Source organism: Cuculus canorus, chromosome 1, assembly GCF_017976375.1.
Source record: "Cuculus canorus isolate bCucCan1 chromosome 1, bCucCan1.pri, whole genome shotgun sequence".
In the NCBI taxonomy this organism is placed as follows: domain Eukaryota; kingdom Metazoa; phylum Chordata; class Aves; order Cuculiformes; family Cuculidae; genus Cuculus; species Cuculus canorus.
Window position 1 is genome coordinate 50,571,665 of NC_071401.1, and position 10,307 is coordinate 50,581,971.

A 10,307-nucleotide genomic window follows, 5' to 3' on the forward strand; every position below is an offset into this window, starting at 1 on the left:
CTTTTTATAAATCAAACTACGCAGTAGAACAGTATGCTCATCACACACTACCACTTCAAAACCTAGCCAAGAACCTGCCTCTTGGGGACCAGCACAGCCCAAGGAAATCTCTTCAGGCAGCATAAGGACACAGAACACAAGTTAGCCTGTTATTTAGAGATGGCTTATGTGTGCTTGTAAAGGTTTGCATGTCCTTCATCAAGAAAAGGTATTTCCATGCTGTACTGGTCCTCTTGGAAATAAACCATTGATACTAAGCTTTCTAGGCAGAAAAAGGTCTCAGTGTGGAAAGTGAGACGCAGACTTCCAGAGGTCAGGGAGGAAAAGCAACATATCAACGTTTGCTTAAAGAAGTCCGATGTGGGAAGGAATACATATTTTAGCGTAACTAGAAAATACAGTAAGCAATGCCCAATAGTAATACCTAGAGCAACATACTGACTTTCACTAGCCACAAGTTCTACTTCTTCCATCTTCTGCTGGCAATTCTACTAAGATTTTTGCCTGTATACCTTGAGAGATTCAAGTTTAACCCCTTTATGTTTGCAGTGTATTTCCCATTCACCAGAAATACTCCTGAGTAATTATAAATATGAAGATTATGTAGTTTTTGCCATATATTGATTACACAGCAACCATTCCCAAGTCTTTTTTCCAACTCACCTGACAACCCAATCCCCTGCTCACAGACACCTACTGACAGGGTACATGTAAAGTATATAAGAAGCAGACACTTTCAGGTATCTACAAAAATTTTTAATCTACAGGACTGAAAATACAGCTTATTAATACAAGACTGTACAAATCTTGTAAACAGGAAAGCAAACAACACTTGTATTTTTTTCCTCTAATGAAGCACTTGCCCTTCTTTTTACTGAGTGTTGAACAGCCAAGCACTTGTAACAGTAAGCAGATCCTACTGAAGCCAACTGCAAACAAAGATATAGCACAAGGTTCTGTAAGATACACTGCACTAGAAATAACTCCTTTCTTCCACTCTTACCAGGTTTGAGAACCACTGGCAATACTAAGGGGAAGAAAAAAAATGGATTTTCATGTTTTCCAACACAGCAAACAAACAAGGACACATCCATCCACGCAGGGGGGGTTTAAAAGAATTAAAAACGATTCTTACACCCAAGTACCTTCTGCCTTTTTACAAAAAGAATAATCTAAAGAATTTTAAAAACTTAATCTGATAGCAAAAATATAGGTGTTTGTCTGATTCTTCAGCATATACTCATTTTGGAGTTGTCTTGTGCAGAGACAAGAGTTGGACTCTATGATCCTTGTGGTCCCTTCCAACTCAGGACATTCTGTGATTCTGTGATTTCTTCGCCTGTTCTGCTCTGGAACCATGGCAGTGTCTTTGCCCTGCATATTCAGAGGAAATGAGGCAGGAGAAAACAAGAAATACTCATCTCAACAAAAGCTATACTTGGCAATTATCTTTGGCAAAGCTAAAGCCTATTAACCATTGATTAATGGTGCCAGTCCCAAAGGTCCATCCAGTCACAGTGAGCTAGACCAGTGAAAAAATCCAGCTGAGAACATACTCCCAAGGAGTAGGAAAAATGTGTTCTCAGACAGATTTCAGTCCAGCTTATCCACTTGGAGATCCAAGCAGCAGTGCTGGCACAAGCTGGAGGGAGACACAAGCCCAAAAAGAATGGCTGTGATCAAGATCTAGCAGCTGCACAAAGCTGGAACCTTTCTCACAGGAGCAGCTTAAACAGCTCCAGCAAGGCTAGGGCCTGTGAAGCATGATGCAGTACTGTAACAACTCTGTGGGAACCACCACTGCAAGTTTGGGACAGACAAAAAACACAATAACATTTAAAAAAAAAAAAAAAACCACATTTCAGAACACTGACTTTTTTTTCACTCAATGTAAACTTAAATGAACTTTTAACATTTTCTTCCAGAACTAGGATTCGCCCATAGCAGATGGCACAGCATGCTCTGCCCACAGAATCCAAACAATTGCTCCTGGGAGCAAGGAGAAAACCAGAAGTCTCTCTCTACCTGTGGTCCAATTTAAAAGCGTCAGTCTGTACTCAAATTTGTGGCTTAGAATGTGTACTAGAAACTATCAGCGAACTCTAGAAGTCCCCTAACAGCAGATGCTATGCATCTTGCTATCCTCTCAGCCTAATGCTGCTGTGCTCATAAACAAGGGAGAAAATATTTCCCTGGAATAACAGCATGCTAAAAAATAAGTGTCACAGACAGTTAGAAGCTCCCACTGTACAAATATCTTAAAAATGGTAGGTGTACAAATTACTTATGAGAGCACAGAGAAATTTGCCATACATTTACTTCAACGGTTAGAAAAAAGTTATCTACACTGATCAAATGCCTATCAGCAGTTTACTCTTGATTTCATAATGTATAATATTTATCACTTTCTCCTACATTATTTTAAATGGTCCAGTACCCATCTCGGAAGAGTTTCAAGACAGAGAATATCAAAACCCATCCCAGCCTCATCCTAACTACAGCCTTCTTTCAGCATTAGATTTCCTCACAGCTCCAGTAGGGCAAAGCACTGAAAAGAAATTTTCTTCATATTCTAAAGAGAACCAGCTCTGCATAAAAGCTAAACAGAAGTGATAAGCATTAGATTAGAAACACAGCAATTAATTGAATCCCCAGCTCAGTATTTTTGCTCTGTCCTTTCTCGGGTCACTTATTGATTCTCGCATGAGAAGGGAAAGAGGTTAAGGGCAACTCACTATCTACTAGCTCTTGGAAAAGATACAAGAGCTCCAAGCACATTAAAGTCTGAAGACATCAATTATATTACTTGCTTACATTAGCAAAATAAAAAAGAATTTATGAAAGTAATTACCATGCAAATTTGTTGGATTAAATCTTTTCTACTATACTGATGTCTTAAAGGTGACTTTCATACACAGGTAGTAAGAGCTTATCACTTCAGTTACCCAAATCACACTGCTATTAGCTAGCTATAAAAACATTTTGGTTTATGAAAGTGCCACCAATGTGCCATCTCTATAACGCTTACACTGACAGCCAGACCACACCCTTGAGATGTTAGAAGGAAGAAGACAAAGCAAGCCTTTCACAGGGAGGCTCCAAAACTTTGGACTGTTTAGTGGGAAGCACAGAAGTCTTCCACATCTCTTTACACATGCACGTATAAACAGCTACCAAAAACAGTCTTCAAAGAATATGAGCCCTCTGTAATTCCAGGTCACTGTCTCAAATCATTCCCAAGTTTCTTTTCAAGATTCTCTCGCACACACCTTCACAGCAAAACTGGTTTGCTATGCATCTTTCCTGAGAAAGAAAAGCTTGGGTAAAGCACATCATTTCCTGCCCTCTAACCTCTTCTCAAAACGTCCTGGCTATATAAATCACCTCTGTGAGACAGTCCCTAGAGGCATAGGAGGAGTTCTTTACAGTATCATTACGGGTTTACATTTCTAGGGAGAAAGCTATCCCATACCTTCAGGGGTACAAAAGGACAGAAGTTTTCTGCAAGTCTATTTTGTCTTCTCCAGAGGAACTCGGAGACAACATGTATTTTCCTTCTCAGGAAAAAGAATTACACGTTCTTCCTACTGTAAGCAGATACAGGTATTTTGCACTACTTTTCCCACATACAAGCTATGTTGTAATGTCATTCAACGGTTACTCAACACTTTGACAATGTGGTTGCTCTTATCCTAAATAATCTCTGCTATCTTTCAATCACTGAGGACGGAAAGGACCTCAAAGATCATTCAGTCCAACAATCAGCCCAACACCACCATGCCTACTAAATCATGTCCTCGAGTGCCACATCTACATGGCTTTTTGAACACCTCCAGGGAAGGAAGTTCCACTACTTCCTTGGGCAGCCTGTTTCAATGCTTCAACACTCTTTCGGCAAAGAATTTTTTCGTAATATCTAATCTAAACCTTCCCTGGGACATCCTGAAGCCCTTTCCCCTCATCCTATCACTTATAACTCGAGAGAAGAGACCAACACCCCCCTCACTATAACCTCAACACAACCTGCAAAAGTAATGGAGAAGAAAACACAGCAACTGCCTCAGGGAAGATATTCCCTAGTGTAAGGAATAAGGTTTCGTAGAAGTTTAAAACCTTAACCACAAACATTAATATAGTTCTGCAGTGAGTTTATTGCATTTCCATGAGAAAGAAAATAAAAACCAAAGCTTTAAGTGACAGCTGAAACATCTGGGGCAAATGGGTGATGGGGGATAAGCGTCACAAAGCAGCACCCATTTTGTAATAACTACTTCTTGTATAAATAGAAAAAGTGGAATATCCTGGATTTAAGCTAGAGTTAAGTTTCATCTAAGTAACTGTATTTTTTTGGAAGTTAGACAGAATGTCCCTCTGACAGCTTGTCTTCTTTCAAACAGCATTTTTGCAAGCACTGTTCATTCTTTGGAGATAATAACACCTTCTATTCAGTATGATCTGCACTGAACAGATGTCTGTTCTCCTGGAATCCCCTCCGTTTGCAGCCTTTCCCTATCACAAATCCAAGGTCAGGCAGAGGTGGAGCCAGCTCCCAATTAGCAAAAGTTTTGACCATTGTGAAGTTCATAATAACATTAAAATCAGTCTCTGGAGAGTAACAGAATACACATAAGACTTCTGAGAACATTTATACCTATGCATATAACCGGGAAATACGTTCTGCCCCCTGCTCGTCTGGCTGCACAGAATCGATGGACATGGCTCCGTCGCGTTGCCCAGGCCTGATGAAGGATGCTCGCTCTCTAAAACTACAAAACGAGCCTTAAAAGAGTTGATTTGCCAGCATGTTACTACTAAAAGCAGCACAAAACTGCGCTCCTCCCCCGGGGCCTGACAGGCTCCCGCTCACAGAGGGGGAGAGCGGGGAAGCGAACGGGGGCAGGACGCGACCCTCTGCGGCGGAAGATAAACCAGGTGAAATGGAAAAGAAAAAGAAAAGAAGAAATAAACACAGTCAGTCCTAGGGGCACGCGGATGGGATGCGCGGAGGAACGGAGCCGCGGACCCCGCCGGCAGCAGGGCGAAGGGGGCTCCCCCCGGACCCGAGCCCGCAGCGCTCACCTCCAGCCCGGCCCGCAGCCCGGCGGCCCCGCACCGCAGCACCACCGCCATGGCCGTTGCGCCGCCCTTTCACCCGCGGCGCCGGCGGGCGGGGCCCACGACAGCCAATGGCGGCGCCCGCCGAGGGGCACGGCGAGCGCGCGCGGCCGCGGGCGGGGGCGGGGCGGGCAGCTCTGACCGACGGGAGCGGGGAGAGAGGGCGGGGCCAAGCGGCCCGCGGCGGCGGGTCACGTGTCTGAGGGCGCGGGGCCAAGGAGCCCTTGTCCGCGGGTACCAGCGCCTCAGGGGGCGTGGCCAAGCGCCCCTCGGGGGCGTGGCCTAGCAGCCTTCGCACACGGGTCCTCGTGCCTGAGGGGGCGGGGCCAAGGAGCCCTAGCCCGCGGGTCACGTGCCTAAGGGGGCGGGGGCAATGAGCTCTCGCCTGCGAGTCCTCGTGTCTGAGGGGGCGGGGCCAAGCAGCCCTCGCCCGCGAGTCACGTGCCCGAGGAGGCGGGGACAGTGAGCCCTCGGGGGCGGGTCCACGTGTCTGAAGGTGCAAACCCAAGGAGCCCTCGTCTGAGGGTCCACGTGCTCTCGAGGGCGGGGCCAAGCAGCTCTCGCGGGCGGGTCCTCGTGCCTGAGGGGGCGGAACCAATGAGTCCCCTCCTCCAGGTCACGTGTCCGAAGGGACGGAGCCCAAGAGCCCTGTCTGCGGGGTGTGGGGGCGGGGCCAATAAGCATTCGGGGCGGGTCACGTGTCTGAGGGGGCGTGGTCAGACGGCCCTGTCTTGCGGGTCCTCGCGCCTGAGGGCCGAGGGCAAGGTCGGTGGCGGGTCACGTGACTGAGGGGCGGGGCCAAGCAGCCCTCGGGCAGGAGTCGTGGTTTCTGAGGAAAGGGGTAAATCGTTCTGTTAAGGGAATGAATTAGCTTAAGCAATAGTAAGAATAATAAGAATTAAGCTTAAGTGAATTTGGGCCAGCTTGCAGTTAGAAAAGACTGTGATTGCAGCAGCAGTTTAGCTTGTTTATGGGCTGAAACAAGCAATACATCAAGTGTTGTGCATCTTAAAGAAACCTATCTCTGACTGACGCTCCAAGCCGAGGAAAAAGGCAGAAGGGAAAAACAAACCTGAGCTCACCAAGAAGACACCAAGATGAAGGAGATAAAGACCGTCAAAAGGCTTCTGAAGACACAAACTGTGATCTACCTGGAGAGTGGGAGATCAGCTATGATAATGAGTTCTTGGAAAGTAATTGATATGTAATGTGTTTCCTGGAATCTATATGGATATGTATGTTTAACCAATATTTCCCAGAATTTAACCAATATTTCGCAGAATCTAAACAATATTTCCTGGAATCTGTAGGAAAACCTATGTTTAACCAGTATATCCCAGATTCTATATGGATATGTAACCACTATTCCCTGGAATCTATATGAATATGTAACCAGTATTTCCCAGAATCTATAGGAATACCTATGTTTAACCTGTATTTCCCAGAATCTATAGGAGTATGTAACCACTATTTCCCGGAATCTATATGAATATGTAACCACTATTTCCCAGAATCTATATGAATTTGTATGTTTAACTAGTATAAAAATCATGTAACCAGCCTCAATGGACACACCTTGGGTGGAATGATTCCCTGTGTGTCCGGTGTAGCGCTAAAATGAATACCTGCTTAATAATCAAATTGGCATTTATTATTGAGTTTGGCTTTTCACGGCATCGTGCTTGGGGAGGCAGGGCCGGGCAGGGCAGCTGTGCTCAGGGTCCTTATTGCAAGCATCTGCCATCTCAGCCAATGGAGGTGACACCGTGGTGCCAGTCCTAGAGTGAAACAGACCTGAACGAAGCTCCTGTGCTATGAAATGTCCATGCTGGCATGAGGAGTGGCAGGAGGGGATGCTCCTAATCCTCTGTTTCTGATCATCTGCCGGAGCTACGTACTGTCCAGCACACAACACTCCAAGTGAGCCTCTTCCAAAATGACCTGTGCAGCTGTGCTCAGGCTCCCTGCTGCAAGTATCCACCATCTCAGCTGACAGAGGTGACACGGTAGTTCCAGTCCTCAATTAAAGCCTCCAGCTGCATGCAGCAGAGTTTGCACTCGTGCATGCCTCTGGAAGTGTGCCCAGCAGCTGCAGTTGTGTCTGTCTCCAGATGAATGCCACAGGGTTTGCATTTGTGCCTGCAGCGGGGCGTGTTCCTCAAGGGTTGAATGCTTCTGTAGGTCTCCCGCTGTTAGGTGTGCATGCATCTGTCCTGTGTGTCGAGCTGCATGTGTGTAAGTTATATAGCTGATTTTATAAATTATGTAGTTGATTTTATAAATGCGTAACTCTGCCAGCAGACTTGGGCAACCTAATCTAGTGGGACATATTCTCCATGGCAGAAGGATTGGAACTAGATGATCTTTAAGGTCCCTTCCAACCCAAACTATTCTATGATTCTATGGTTCTGTGATTCTATGATTCTATGATTCTATGATTCTATGACTTGATCCAAGTTCCTGTGCTATAAAATGCAAGCAAGGTTGGCATGAGGAATGGCAGGAGAGGGATGCCACTAATCATAGGAATCATAGGATGGTTTGGTTTGGAAGGGACCTTTAAAGGTCATCAAGTCTAACCCCCTGCAAGAGCAGGAACACCTTCTACCCTCTATTCCTGACCATCTGCAGGAGCTACTTACAACTTGGCTGCCCAGCATACAACACTCTCAAGTTGGCCTCTTCCAAAATGACCTGGGCAGCTGGGCTCAGGCTGCCTGCTGCAAGCATCCACCATCTCAGCTGACTGAGGTGACAAAGAGGTGACAATTTTCATGGAAACTCTCATCCCTGGAAGCAAGATAGTTTTACTGTGAGGAAAGTGCATCTTGTTAAATACAACAGAAGCATAAACCTGCTTACAGCACTGAAGTGTGGAAAATATATGATTCAAGGTATTCAAATCAGTGTTCAGAAGGCAAAGGAACAACTTTTTTTTCTTTATATGCTGGTATTAAAACATTGGTGACATGGGAAAGGATAGTAAACCCAAGGTTCCTCTTTATCCTCACTACAGTAGCGAATCAAGACTACAGTTTCTGAAGCTGAAAGACAATTATCCTTAGCTAAGGAAAGGGACAATGTCGTAGTCAGTTTGCAACACATCCGAGCTATGCTTTGCCACAATCATCCCAACCTGGTTAGAAGACAGCAAAAAAATTACACCCATAGGGAAAATGTATCTGGGCAATATACATAGTTAAATTAAGAGTAAATCACGCAGACTTTAGATACAAACTAGATCGTCAAGCAGGGTAAAAGGACGTTCCCTATACAGTCAGATGACTGTGTAAATGCAGTAACCATTGTTAGAGAGGTTTTACCAGAGTACATCACAACCTCAACTCAAGCATTATACCAACCCTTACATTTTTCTCCCATGCCTTTACAATCCTCAATTAAAAGTTTATTACCTTCATCAATGACATAGTGAGATCAAGTGCACCCTCAGCAAGTTTGCAGATGACAACCAAGGTGTGGTTGACACGCCTGAGGGACAGGGTGCTGTTCAGAGGGACCTGGACAAGCTTGAGACATGGGCCCATGTGAATCTCAGGAGATTCAGCAAGGCCAAGTGCAAGGTCCAGAACATGGGTCAGGGCAACCCCCACTATCAATACAGGCTGGGTGATGAAGGGATTGCGAACAGCCCTGCCAAGGTGGTCTTGGGAGATACTGGTGGATGAAGGGTTGGACATGAGCCAGCAATTCATGCTCACGGCCCAGAAGTCCAACCATATCCTGGGCCACATTATTGGAAGCATGGCCAGCAGGTCAAGAGAGGTGATTCTGCCCCTCAACTCTGCTCTCTTGAGACTCCACCTCGAGCAGAGGAGAGCCACAAAAATTGTCAGAGAGCTGGAACACCTCTCCTATGAAGAAAGGCTGAGTTGAGGTTGTTCAGCCTGGTGAAGAGGAGGGTTTGGGGAGATGTCACTGCAGCCTTTCAACACCTAAAGAGCACTCATAAGAAAGAAGGGGACAGTCATTTTTGTAGAGCCTGTAGCAACAAGGCAAGGGGTAATGGTTTGAAACTGGAGGAGGGTGGATTCAGGATAGATATCAGGTAGAAATTTTATATGAAGAGAGTGATGAAACACTGAAACAGTTTGCCCAGAGAGGTGGTAGAAGCCCATCCCTGGAGACCTTCAAAGTCAGGTTGGGCAGGGCTCTGTGTAAACTGATTCAGCTGAGGAAGTCCCTGCTCGCTGCGGGGAGGTTGGACTAGATGAGTTTTGAAAGTCCCTTCCAACCCAAACCATTCCATGATTCTATGATTCTAATATGTCTTAGGCTCTAAGTACATCCACATCCTGCAGCAAGAGGCAAGATGTCCCAGAACAGCTGGCATGTTCCTGTGCTGTAGGGAGGTACAGAGAAGGGAAGAAACTGCTGGCACCTGGGTTCATCTAAACGTGAGCTTGGGGTGTTATCATAGGACTCTTGCTGCTTTGTCCTCTCACTGGAATGCAGGTTTCTGCTTGCATTTACACATAATACTGAAAAATTTAGCCTAGTTTTATTATTTTTTAATTATTTTTTATTATTTTTATATATTGTATTCTTGTATCGGTACTTATATTCAAAGTGAAAAGAGGTGAAAGCTGTGACAACAGAAAAGAGGACACTAGGCTCATTTCTGCTGTTTGCTGAAGTTATGTGAGATGATGACCCCTTCCAAGTGAGTACCAAAAATAAACTTAGCATTGGGTGTCCTCTATTGCATGTTCTTGCATTTGCTCTGCTGTATTAATGGTGCTTACCACAACGGCACATGTGGAAACAATGCAAGAAAACTGTTCTTAATATGTCTAAAGGAGGTCACCGTATTTGCAGTAGGTTGTCACAAGCAGATACCACAGATTTTTTCATGACACATGAGGAGTCTGGAAGGTGAAAGAGACCAAGAGCAGAAGAGAGGTACAGACCGCATTGTCCTTCGGTACAGGCTCTGCATTAGATGTATGAAATGCACACAGATACACACCTTAACATCATGTTATTGCGTTAGAACAATATCCTGAGACACCTGACGTCAGTTCCTCCTGCACGCATAAAGCAAACAGTCACATGGCATCACCAGGGTGTTTTCTTTTCCTCTACAGAAGAGAATCTGTTTGCAGCCCCTGGTTGAGGGATTGGCAGCCACCTACAGAGGCACATCAAAGGAGGCCCCCCACAGCTGCAAAGGG

At 45.3% G+C, this 10,307-nt stretch overlaps 1 protein-coding gene across 1 annotated transcript in view; it reads right to left on the minus strand.

Moving 5' to 3' along the window:
* Positions 1-5,218, minus strand: part of PCCA (propionyl-CoA carboxylase subunit alpha) — a 289,809-nt gene extending 284,591 nt beyond the window's left edge. The window contains exon 1 of the mRNA XM_054064867.1: positions 5,080-5,218. Within this exon, the coding sequence (XP_053920842.1) occupies positions 5,080-5,130 (51 nt within the window). The 5' untranslated portion in view covers positions 5,131-5,218. The remainder of the gene's footprint in view (positions 1-5,079) is intronic.
* Positions 5,219-10,307: the final 5,089 nt, after the last annotated feature.